This window comes from Carcharhinus amblyrhynchos, chromosome 19 (assembly GCF_965287045.1).
Source record: "Carcharhinus amblyrhynchos chromosome 19, sCarAmb.v2.hapA, whole genome shotgun sequence".
Classification (NCBI taxonomy): Eukaryota; Metazoa; Chordata; class Chondrichthyes; order Carcharhiniformes; family Carcharhinidae; genus Carcharhinus; species Carcharhinus amblyrhynchos.
The window spans coordinates 52,141,626-52,154,929 of NC_137342.1; the positions used below are offsets into that span (position 1 = coordinate 52,141,626).

A 13,304-nucleotide genomic window follows, 5' to 3' on the forward strand; every position below is an offset into this window, starting at 1 on the left:
GTGCTGTGGCAGCTGCTGGTCCTGAGATTTGTAGTCAGTGAGCCTGGTTTCATACCGAGTGTCTGTGGCTACTGTGTAACTCTCCAACTGTGGGGCATGGCTGTGTACCACTGCCGTGGATATCACTGGTCTGGAACTGACCAGCTGTTAGAGAATCCAGTCTGTTGGCATTACAATCATAGCTCCTTTCCGTCTTAATTGGTATTCCATGAGAACACCACTCACATTAGCTTTGATATTTGGGCTGCCAAGATGTTCTTGGCAATGACGATTGTGGTTCTGGTCCACCTGGAGATCAGTCACTGTGCTGATGAGAGTATTAGTGTCTCGATATGTTTCACAGGCTGTGGAGTGCAGCATGATAATCTCTGTGATCCCAGGCACATTTCCCCAATAGATACTTGACTGAGCGGTCTGCCCATTCCATCAGACCTTTGAACTGTGGGCACCGGGGGATATTCGCGATGTGCTCAAAGTCCATATGTGTGCACAGCTCCTAAACTTACTAGAGATGAATTGGTGAGCTTTGTCCATTATCAGACTCTGAAGGCTGCCACAGGTAGAAAAGTGTCTCTTGAGGAATTTGACCAAGCCACTGCGAAGGAACGGTGATATATTTCCAAGTCAGGATGGTGAGTGGCTTGGAGGGGAACTTGTAGGTGGAGTTGTTCCTGTTTATTTGCTGCCCTTGTCCTTCTAGATGGAAGTGGCTGTGGGTTTGTAAGGTGCTGTCTAAGGATCTTTGCGAATTGCTGCAGTGTATCTCGTAGATATTATATACTGAGGCTATTGAGTGTCGGTGGAGGAGGGATTAAATGTTTGTATATGTGGTGACAATCAAGTGGGCTGCTTTATCCTGGATGGTGTCAAGCTTCTTGTGTTGTTGGAGTTGCACCCATCCAGGCAAGTGGATCTACACACACCTTAGTAAATATTGGGGTGATGGTATTTCTATACATATAATGATTATGGTGTATTTCACATTAATACAGTAGAAAAAGTATTCATGTATTCCTCAGAAATTTTGTTAAATGTGCTGTATCTGAAGTTCAGGGTTCAAGTCCCCATCCCGAACCTTCTGCAAAAAATCCAAGTTGACAGATTATTACAACGTGAGAGAGTGCGGTGGATCAAATAGGCCATTTTTGGAACGGATATTAAAATGATCCCATGTAACTATTTCGAAAGGTGGGAGTAATTTTTCCTCATGTCCTGGTCAATATTTACCCCTCAACTAATATCACTAAAACCCATTATGTGGTTATTATCACATTGCTGTCTGTGGGATCTTGCTGTGTGCAAGTTGGCTGCTGTGTTTCCTATATCACAACAGTAGCTACACTTCAAAGGTACTTAACTGGCTGTAAAGTGTTTTTGGACATTCCCTATGTCATGAAAGGTGCTTTGTAAATGTTTTGTATAGGTACATTTCTGCTTTACATTTGTAGGTGTGTCAGAGATGTGTAAATGTATCATAGAGCCAAATATGATTCACGGGGCTGTAACCCCCTCGGAGTGGCGATCAGTGGTGGGTTGCTCCTCCATAGTGACTTACCCCTCGGGAATCCAGACATTGGTGTGGGTGAGGGATTCGAACATCGGGGGAAGATTTGGGTCGGGGTTGTGGGTGAGGGGATCGTTTGGATTGCAGGTGTTCGGCCTGGTTGAGTCGGTAGGCGTCGGGTCAAGGTGGAGTGGGGTGGTAGGGTGCTTAATTGGGAGTATGTGTGTATGTGTGAAGGGTCTTCTGAGGAGTCGGGGTATGGGGTGTGTCCTCTGCGAAACTTGGTTTGGGTATTTAAAATAGTTGCTCTGAAGGGAGAAGTGTTTTTATTTTTTCTAACTCTTTCTGAGTAACTATTCATGCAAAACTGGTGGAACCATTCAAAATTAGCAATTTAAATTACTTTGTTGGGTCGTTTCCAGCTCAATGCAATTGTCCAGGGGAAGTTTGCGCCGCTGTTGTGTAATCTCAAGAAGAAATTAGATCTAATTCTTGGGGCTAGAAAGGTCAAGAGATTTGGGGAAAGGGGGATCAGGATATTGAATTTGATGATCTGCTATGATCAAAATGAATGATGGATCTGGCTTGTAGGGCCGAGTGGCCTAATCCTGCTTCTAGTTTCTAAAGCATTGCCTGGAAATTTCTGAGAGGGATTCCCCAGAGCGTCGTTCATCTACCCACTAAACCCAACACTGGGGGGCCTGGAAGTTAAAGGAGTAATTATACAGTTGTATATCTGTATCTGACTCAGCTTTATATGCTTTGACCTTTTGGTTAATTACCTCTAATTTGAGCATTTTAAGTGATATTCACAGTTCTAAAGGTGACCATACCAGATTAGGTTGGAATTTGCAGTGTATTCTGTGTTCTGTTTTAGACATTGTCACTTTGAGCCAAGCCAGGAAGTGTTTATATAAATGGATCTCACACTGTCAGCTCCTGTTAAATGTTGTGTCCATCAAGTCCTTCACATGCTGATTGTGTGAGTGAAGTATGCTTTGATGTGACTGTGTTCACACCAGACAGCTGAATCATTTTAGCCATGGAAAGGGGGAAATGACATGATGATTAATTTGTCATGAAGGAACTCTCCAAACAGACCATTAGAGATAGGCATTAGGCAGTGACCTAACCTGGATCCATCACCCTGTGTCTGTTACCTTGTACAAACTCACTGTGTTATACGGTTTGGAAGCCTCGTTCTTGACCTTTAGTTCATATTCTCAGTGGCCAGCTCCAATCCCAGAAAGAGAAAGTTACTAATCATTCAGTGTGTCAGCTATCTTGTGTGAATGCGTGGCCTGAGTTTTGTAGTTCTCAAACACTTCTGTGTTTTATTCGTTATGATTACTTATTCTCATTCTAAATTAATCAAACACGGGTTTATTCTGAATATTGGACACAGGAGAGTTTTAAAGATTTAGAAACATAGAAAAACTGTAGCACAATACAGGCTCTTCAACCTACAAAGTTGTGCCGAACATATCCCTACCTTAGAGATTACTAGGCTTACCTATAACCCTATATCTTACTAAGTCCATGTACTTATCTAAAAGTCTCTTAAAAGACCATTGATTTTGGCAAAAATTGCAAAGATTTTCCCTCCTTTCTTGCAGAGCTCATTAAACATGATGGTTTTATTGAATGCTAATTGTTTTAAAATATTCAGTAATTCTCTCTCTGTCCCATTCACAGAATCTCTCTTTCTCTCTGCCACTAATTAACATTAGCACTCTCTATCCCATCTCCCAGGGGCTCAAAAAGTGAGTTTAATCTGCTCACGATCTCAGCACCTTCCCGTGTGTGGAAAGCAGTGTTGGTGCCACTGAATACCAGTAGTAACAGTAACAGCCACGATGGCCATGGGTGAGATTCCATTCAAGCTGGGTAATTTCCAACTGTGTACGGTTTTTTGTGGCTAGTTTCACATCACGAATGTCACTACAATTGTGCAGTTACCCTGCTTAACAAAATTCCAGTCGTCTAATACCTTGACAATTGCTCGTAAAAGAATAAGCTTGTTCTCACTTGAGGATGTCCTAAAACACTTTCCATAGAAGCATGGAAACATGAAAGATAAGAGCAGGAGGAGGCCATTTGCTCCTTTGAGCCTTCTCCGCCATTCATCACAATCATCCAATTGAATAGCCTAATCCTGCCTTTTCCCCATGAATAGAAGCATAGAAGATAAGAACAGGAGTTACAGCCAAGGAAATAGTTTTGAATGCATGTAGAAAATGTGGAAGCCAATTTGTACACAGCAAGCTCTCACAAACAGCGATGTGATAATGACCAGATACAGTAATCTCCTCCTTTGTCATGTTAATTTGGCGGAAAACATGTGGAACATAGAGCAGTACAGCACAGTACAGGCCCTTCGGCCCTCGATGTTGTGCCGAGCTATGTCCAAACCCAAGATCAAGCTATCCCACTCCCTGTCATTCTGGTGTGCTCCATGTGTCTATCCAATAACCGCTTGAAAGTTCCTAAAGTGTCCGACTCCACTATCACAGCAGGCAGTGCATTCCACACCCCGACCACTCTCTGAGTGAAGAACCTACCTCGGACATCCCTCCTATATCTTCCACCATGAACCTTATAGTTATGTCCCCTAGTAACAGCTACATCCACCCGAGGAAATAGTTTCTGCACGTCCACTCTATCTGTCTTTTCATTTTATAAACTTCTATTAAATTGCCTCACATCCTCCTCTGCTCTAAAGAGAAAAGCCCCAGCTCCCTCAACCTTTCCTCATAAAACCTACCTTCCAAACTAGGCAGCATCCTGGTAAATCTCCTCTGCACTCTCTCCAATGCTTCTATTTCCTTCTTATAGTGAGATGACCAGAACTGAACACAATATTCCAAAAGTGGCCTCACCAAGGTCCTGTACAGTTGCAGCATAACCTCATAACTCTTAAACTCACACTGTTAATCGATGCAAACAGACTATAAGCCTTCTTCACAGCTCTGTCCAATTGAGTGGCAACCTTCAGAGGTCTGTGGATATGAACCCCAAGATCTCTCTGTTCCTCCACATTCCTCAGAACCCTGCCATTGACCCTGTAATCTGTATTCATCATAGTCCCAAGTACCAATCCACGCTCCAAGTTCACTTATTTTATTCCGGATGTTCCTTGCATTGGAGTAGATACACTTCAACCCACCACCCTGTCTGCCTGTACACTCCCGCGATTTTGATACCTTCCTCAATACCTCACTTTAGTCAACGCTGGCTTCTGGATTACAGCTTGTTTTCCCATTCCCCCTGACAAATTAGGTTAATCCCACCACCCACCCACCCCACCCCCACCTCCCCCCCCACCACCACCCGCTCCGAGAAGCCGTAGCAAATTTCCCTCCCAGGATATTAGTGCCCCTCTGGTTCAGGTGCAAACCGTTCCGTTTGTACAGGTCCCACCTTCTCCAGAATGTGTTCCAATTATCCATGTAAATGAAACCCTCTCTCCGACACCATCCCTGTAGCCACATGTTAATCTGCACTCTCTCCCTGTTCCTCAATTCACTCGCATGTGGCACCAGCAACAACATGCTTTGTCCTGGCTCTCAGATTCCATCCTAGCTCCCTGAATTCCCGTTTTAAATCCCCGTTCTTCCTCCTTCCTATGTCGTTGGCACCAACGTGCACCGCAATGAGATATATCCTGAGTCATACAACATCTGATGTTGGTGCTCAAGTCCTGGAGTGGGGTTTGAATCCACACCTTCTGACGGAGAGTTGAGAATGCAAAACCGTTTCACCATCATTATAAACATAGTGGGCGGGATTCACTGTTCCCGCTGCAGTGAACAGAGATTTGACTGAGCGCCAAATTCTCCATCCTCATTGGCAGCAGCAGTGCTTTGTGAATGGCCAGAGAATTCCAGCCACAATACAAAACTATGGAAATAAATTAAAGGTTTACAGCATGGAAACAGGACCTTCAGCCCAACTTGTCCATGTAACTGTCTTAATGCTTTATAAAAGACAAAATTGTACCCACCTCTACTACTACCTCTTGCAGCTTGTTCCAGACATACATCACCCTCTGTGTGAAAAAATTGCCCCTCTGGACCCTCTTGTATCTCTCCCCTGTCACCTTAACCTGTGCCCTCTAGTTTCAGACTCCCCTACCTTTGGGGAAAGATGTTGACTATCTAACTGACCTATGCCACTCATTATTTTATAGACTGTAAAAGATCACCCCTAAATCTCCTGTGCTTCCTGAAAGAAAGTCCCAGTCTGTCCAACCTCTCTTTATGACTCAAATCATCAAGTCCTAGTTGCATCCTGGTAAATCTTTTCTGCACTCTTTCTGTTTTAATAATATCCTTTCTATAATAGGGTGACCAAACCTGTACACAATATCCCAAGTGTGGCCTTACCAATGTCTTGTACAACTTCAACAAGACATCCCAACTTCCATATTCAATGTTCTGACCAATGAAACCAAGCATGCCGAATGCCTTCTTCACCACTCTGTCCACCTGTGACTCCACTTTCAAGGGGCTATGAAAATGTATCCCTAGATCTCTTTGTTCTGTAACTCTCCCCAACGCCCTACCATTAACTGAGTAAGTCCTGCCCTGGTTCAATCTACCAAAATGCATCACCTTGCAGTTATCTAAATTAAACTCCATCTGCTATTCATCAGCCCACTGGCCCAATTGATCAAGATCCTGTTGTAATCCGAGATAACCTTCTTCGCTGTCCACTATGCCACCATCTTAGTGTTATCTGCAAACTTACTAACCAGGCCTCCTGTATTCTCATCCAAATCATTAATATAAATGACAAATAACAGTGGACCCAACATTGATCCCTGAGGCACACCACTGGTCACAGGCCTCCAGTTTGAAAACATCCCTCTAAACCACCCTCTGGCCTCTGTCGTCAAGCCAATTTTGTATCCATTCAGATACGTCACCTTAATCCCATGAGATTTAACCTTATGCAACAACTACCATGCAGTACCTTGTCAAAGGCCTTGTTAAAGTCCATGTCGACAACATCAACTGCACTGCTCTCATCTACCTTCTTGGTTACCCCTTCAAAAAACTCAATTAAATTTGTGAGACATGATTTTCCACTCATAAAACTATGCTGATTGTAATCAGTTCATGCATATTTAAATGCCTGTAGATCCGGTTTCTCAAAATACCTTCCAACAATTTACCCAGCACAGATGTCAGGCTCACTGGCCTGTAGTTCCCAGGCTTTTCCCTGCGGCCCTTTTTAAACAAAGGCACAACATTTGCCACTCTCCAATCTTCAAACATCTCACCTGTGACTATTGATGATTCAAATATCTCTGCTAGGGACCCGTAATTTCCTCCCTAGCCTCCCACAGTGTCCTGGGATACACTTCATCAGGTTCCGGGAAGTTTTCTACCTTGATGCGCTTTAAGACTTCCAACACCGCTTTCTCTGTAATATGTTCACTCCTCAAGAATCACTATTTATTTCCCCAAGTTCCCTAACATCCATGCTCTTCTCAACAGTAAATACTGATGAGAAATATTCATTTCGTATCTCACCCATCTCTTGTGGATCCGCACATAGATGACCTTGTTGATCTTTAATAGGTCCTCCTCTCTCCCTTGTTACGTTTCTGGCCTTTATGTTTTTGCAGAAGGTCTTTGGATTCACCTTTGCCTTATCTGCCAAAACAATCTCTTGTCCCCTTTTTACCCTCTTGATTTCTCTCTTAATTCTACTCCTACACCCTCTATACTTTTCAAGGGATTCACTTGATCCCAGCTGCCTATGCATGTCATGTGCCTCCTGCTTCTTGAACAGGACCTCAATATCCTGAGTCATTCATTGTTCCCTATTTCTATCAACCTTGCCCTTCACTCTAAGAGGAACATTTTTACCCTGAACCCTGGTTAACACAATTTTGAAAGCCTCCCACTTACCAGACATCCTTTTGCCTTCCCACAGACTCCCCCAATTAACTTTTGAAAGTTCCTGCCTGATACCACCAAAATTGGCCTTGCCCCAATTTGGAATTTTAACTTTTGGGAGACCTATCATTCTCCATAGCTATCTTCAAACCAATAGAGTTATGGTCACTGGTTCCAAGGTGATCCCTCACTAACACTTCTGTCACCTGCTCTTCCTTACTCCCCAAGAGGAGGTCAAGTTTTGCTCCCTCTCTGGTCGGGTCATCCACATACTGAATGAGAAATTCCTCCTGAATACACTCAACAAATATCTCTCCATCCAACCCTCTAATACTATGGCTGTCCCAGTCAATGTTGGGAAAGTTAAAATCCCCCACTATTACCACTCTATTTTTCTTGGCGCCATCTGTAATCTCCTTACAAATTTGCTCCTCAATTTCCCGCTGACTATTTGGGGGTCTATAATACAACCCTATCAAAGTGATTTCCCCCTTCTTATTTCTCAGTTCTATCCCTATAGACTCAGTGGCCGAACCCTCGGATGTATCTCTTCTCAGTACTGTTGTGAAATTGAAATATGTTACCAGTCCAACAAGTTCTGAATGTGGATCTCAATCAAATGCACAAAAGAAATTTGTCATGGATTTATTTTAAGAATGTGTTTTTTTTTCATTACTTTATTTTAAATATATTTAATCCTAGGCTAGGGACAATTTCAAAGTTTGTGGATGACACAAAACCTGGAAGTATCGTAGGCTGTGAAGAGGACAGTGTAGAACTTCAAAAGGACATACAGATGTTAGTGGAATTAGCTGATGAAATTCAATGCGGGGAAGTGTGAGCTGATTTATTTTGGTCAGAAGATAAGGGGTACAATTTTTAAGGAGATGAAGGAGCAGACGGACCTGGAAGGATATGTGCAAAAGGTGGCAGGTCAGGTGGACAGAGCAGTTGCTAAAGCACACAATGTTAGTAGCATAGAGTACATGAGCAAGGAAGTTACACTGAACCTATACAAGTTGCCATAGTCCCAGATAGAAGTCTCACAATACCAGGTTAAAGTCCAATGCCGGCACCTCCACATCATAGTCCCAGGTGACCATAGGCTGCTCTCCCTTTTGACAGGGGGGCAGGGGAGCTGATGGTGGTGATTTAACCTGAGGGTCACCACACCTCAGGCAGAGGTAAAGTTGAGAAGTTCATGAATGAAATACTCTGCCAGTATAGGAATTGAACCCACGCTGCTGGCATCACTCTGCATCATAAACCAGCAGTCCAGCCAGCTGGTCTCCCCAGAACTTATACCAGACACTAGTTAGATCTCAACTGGACTATTGTGTATGGTTTGGGACACCATACTATTGGAAGGATGTGAATGCATTGGAAAGAGTGCAGAAAAGGTTTAAGAGAATGGTTCCAGGAATGAGAAGGTTATGAGGTATATTGGAGAAATTGGGACTGTTCTCCTTGGAAAGGAAAAGAGATTTGATGGAGATGTTCAAAATCATGAAATGACTACACGGAATCAACAGAGAGAAGCTATTCCCACTCCAGAAAGGATCAAGATTTTGATGTGAATTGATTTGATTCACTATCATCACATGTATTGGGATACAATGAAAAGTATTATCCCATGCACACTATATAGGTAAAACATGTAATTCATAGAGTACATAGGGGAGAAGGAGAGGAGAGGGTGCAGAATGTAATTTGGCAGTTACAGATACGGTGTAATATAAGGTAGGTCCATTCAAAAGTCTGATGGCAGCAGGGAAGAAGCTGTTCTTGAGTCAGTTGACATGTGATCTCAGACTTCTGCATCATTTTCCTGATGGAAGAAGGTGGAAGAGACTATGAACGGGGTGCATGACTATGCTGGCTGCTTTTGAAAGGCAGCGGGAAATGTAAATGAATGGTTTGTGTGATGGACTGGGCTCCAGCAGTGTGGCACTCCCTCAGTCATGGACATCCAACAATGCGGCGCTCTCTCAGCACTAACCCTTCAACAGTGCGGTGCTCCCTCAGTCATAACCCTTCAACAGCACTGTGCTCCCTCAGCACAGACCTTCCAACAGTGCGGGCATTCCCTCAGTATTGGGAATGTCGCCCTAGATTATGCATCAAGTCTCTGCAATAGGATTTGAATTTACACCCTCCTGGGAAAATCAAAATCCCACATTTTTATGAGAACCTAAACCCTGTAGTCATGAATTAAAGATCTCTTGCTGGAAAATACTCAATATCAGCATACACTTTGATCTTTTGCAAGAGCCTGCTCAACCCTAGAATTGCATGTAGCCCATTCTTAATGGGCATTGGGCAGTTGGGAGTTTTGCTGTTGGGAATTGGGCAGTTGACAACTGGGCACTTGGGAATCAGCCAGTTGAGAGTTGTGCTCTTGGGAATTGGACAGTTGGGCATTGAGCAGTTGGGCTGTTGGAAATTGGACAGTTGGGAGTCAGGATGTAGTGAGTTGGGCAGTTGGGAATTGGGTAGTTGGGCTGTTGGCCATTTAGTAGTTGGACAGTTGGTTTTCCCCTTTCTTGCATTTTCTGGGCACCTTGTCTGTTGCTGACTGAAGTCTCATCATTGTCTTGGAGTGTCATCTTCCTCCACTTTTAGTGGGTTTGAGTCTCTTGAACTATCACTCCACAATCCGGGAATTCTCTGGCATATTTTGGGGACTTCAACATTGAGTATTTATGAATCTGAAAATCTGATCCTGTTGCCATGTTTATCCTTCTGACATTGATCATCATTCCAAAGGAGAGAATTCACCATCAACTTTCTCATGATTGATAGCAGTACTGATTGTAGATTGGTTGTAGATGTAATTGGTTGAAATTATTCAAAATCTTCAATAGGTTTAAAGTATTCCAACTAAAGAATGAAATGATTCCCAAAGCTCAGCTTTAAAATCACAGCTGCCTGGTTGGGAGTTGAGGTTTGGGTGTTTCTGAATGTGTTAGAGGTGCTGTTGTTTCAGCCTCTGGGATGTAACACAATCCCAGGATGGAGCGAGAAAGGTTACTACACACTCACCAAGGTTGGCCCAGAATTTTGTCTTCCCATATTCCTCTGTTCTGACTTTGGTGATGAGAGGTTCTATGTTTTGGATGGTGTTAAAGTTACTGTGATCAAGAAAACTCCACATTCTACCCAACCACTCCTGATTGAGAGATTAAACCTGTTTCCTGTCAGGTTGTCCTTGTTTACGCTCGCACTATTTTATCATTAATGTCTTTAATAAACCACCGCTGCTTAATTTTTTTCAAAATGAATGATGAAAGATTTTGGCCAGAATTTTACTGGCATGCCAATTCCGGGGCTCGGAGAACGGCATTCTCCATTGGCCTTGGGCAGGATCGTACTTGGGCAGACACGTCATAAAAATTCTACCCTTTGTTTGTATTTGTTAGCTAAATACCTTTAAAAATATATCTATTTAAATGTTTAAATTGTTGAACATTGATTTTGGACTATTTTATCAATTTATAAGCTAAAGGGCTAGCAGAGGAATGATAGGCCAACTGGCCAAATCCTGTGCTACATGATTCTATGATTTTTTTGATTTATATTTGATTTAATTTTTACCTCACAGATAAAAACTGATGAACGGATCATCAAAACGGAATACGGCCTTCTAATTCGTAGTGTACAAAGGAAAGACGCTGGTCTTTACTACTGCAAAGCTCAGGAGCAAACGTTCACTCGTACTATCATGAAACTGAACTTGAAAGTGATAGAGAATGAGCAGATGGAGAATGCACAGAAAGCCGAGGACGAGGAAACAAAGAGCAGGGATTTTGTCTCAGAGTCTCGGCTGAGATACAAGGATTATGTGCAGCTGTTGAGCAGTGCCAGTTTCACAGTGGATGAATACTGTGAGCAGCTGTGGTATCGGGAGAAACGGCGGCAGAGGAACAGAGGAGCCGGGAAGTGGAAGCACGTTCAGGAGATGAAGAAGAATCGAAATCGCAGACACCATGCGTAGTCGAGTGAGTTGGAGGGAAAACTGAATCTTACAGCTTTACGTACTAAGGAGATGACAGAAGCTTTGTTACTACTGTTCTGGAGAAGAACGAGATGCTTACAATAAAAAAGGACTTGCATTTCCCTGTGGTGAACTCAACGACATCAAAACCAAGACAGAGACCTTGTGGTCCGCTATGTCAGTCTTTTTTGTACAACATTACAGTATTTGCAGCACAGAAACAATCCATTTGGCCCAATATTCTGTTGTTTGTGTTCCGCACAAGCTTCCTCCTACTTGTCTCAACTCACCCCATCAATATCAAACTTTTCAAACTTCTTTCTTTATGAAGAAAATACAGCAATTTGTTAATGTTTATCAACAGACTCTGCTCTGACAGACCCAGTGTGTTTTATACCTCACAGCTGAGACAGTTAGAAATTGCTGTAACTATCAGAATGTCTTCAGTTAGACTAAAATATTGAGATAGATTTTTGCCGTAAATTTTCAGAATCTTTCCTACCAATCTTGACCTGTTCCACAATGCTGGAATTTCAATTGAAAATGCAGGTATTATTGAGCTAATCATATCCATTTTATTAGCAACTTTGATACTGTATCAGGAACACCCCAAATGTATTTTTATCACTGTAAATCAATAATCGTATTTATGCATGAGAATTGATGTAAAATGTTACAAGGGAAAGAAATGAGACTTTTTTTGGAGGGATGTATTGTACACTATCTGTTACTCAATGTCACATCATAAGGAACAATTACTGTTATTTAACATGACCAAAATTTCCATTGTATTATCCAGCAAGAAAAAATGTTTTTCCTTCATAATTTGTTGCTTTTGAGGATGAGAAACATAAGGAATGGTGAGCTGATGGAGGTGAGGTGGGGGTGGGGTTAGTTACACAGCCATGGAGCTGAGTCAGCAGTCGAAGCTTGCAGACTTTTGTTTGTCACTTGCCTCATGGTGAGCTGTCACTATTCAGTCAACCTGCAGAATTGAGGTGTAGATATTGTAAGGGTTCATTCGGAAAAGGGAGAAAAATGTACAGGAAAGAATAAACCCCAGACCCCCCACCCACCCACTCCCTCTCCCCACAGCCCCTTCCCCTCCCTCACCCCTTTCTCCTCCCCCATGTCCCCTTCACCTCCCTCCTGCCCCATCCCCCTCTGCCTGCCCCATTCCCTCTTCCTCCATCCTCTTCCCCTCCCCCCACCTTCTTATCCACCCTCCCCGCACTCTTACCCTCCCTCCCTGGCCCCCTTTCCTTCTCCCTCCCCATCCCCATCCCCATTTCCCTCACCACCCCCACCCCCCTCTTCCCCTCTCCCCCTGGCCCCCTTTCCCCCTCCACGTCCCCTCATAACAGTATCAGGAGGGGTGTGGATGGACGATTCTGAACCTCTCTTGGCTAGAGTGAGGTAACCAAAAGAGATAAACCCAAGAAAACAGATAACTTACAAAAACTAAAGCTTGCAAGTTACCAATAGTCTAATTGTAATTCCCAATTATTCTTTGTCATCTTGTTATCTTTATTTACTGTTCTATTCTGTTCTGCATTTTGACCAATTTCCAATGCTGGAGAATATAATGGGCATAGCAAACTTTTTAAAACACATTTTATATAAAAATAAATGTGGTTGCACCAATTCTCACAGAGTGATTTAGCAAATGATTCATATTTAAGTAAAAGAATTTTGGAACATATGTTGCCTTAAAAATAATAATATTCCTCTACTTAATCTTTGGTTTATACTTGCTTTGTATTAAAATAGTTGAACCTTCTTACAGACTTTTTATTGTTATGGGTTAAGGGGTTTTTGTAAAGCCACAGTTGGTGTAATGGGATTTAGAGATTGGTTTTTGATAGTAGACTAATCCTTAACTCAGCTTGGGGAGCTCAAT

The 13,304-nt window shown here is 42.8% G+C and overlaps 1 protein-coding gene across 3 annotated transcripts in view; it reads left to right on the forward strand.

Annotated features, from left to right (window-relative positions):
- Nucleotides 1–12,475, forward strand: part of sema3d (sema domain, immunoglobulin domain (Ig), short basic domain, secreted, (semaphorin) 3D) — a 305,816-nt gene extending 293,341 nt beyond the window's left edge. For all 3 annotated transcript variants that reach the window (XM_080207776.1, XM_080207777.1, XM_080207778.1), the window contains one exon: nt 11,012–12,475. In XM_080207776.1, coding sequence (XP_080063902.1) covers nt 11,012–11,404 — 393 coding nt within the window. In that variant the 3' untranslated portion in view covers nt 11,405–12,475. The remainder of the gene's footprint in view (nt 1–11,011) is intronic.
- Nucleotides 12,476–13,304: the final 829 nt, after the last annotated feature.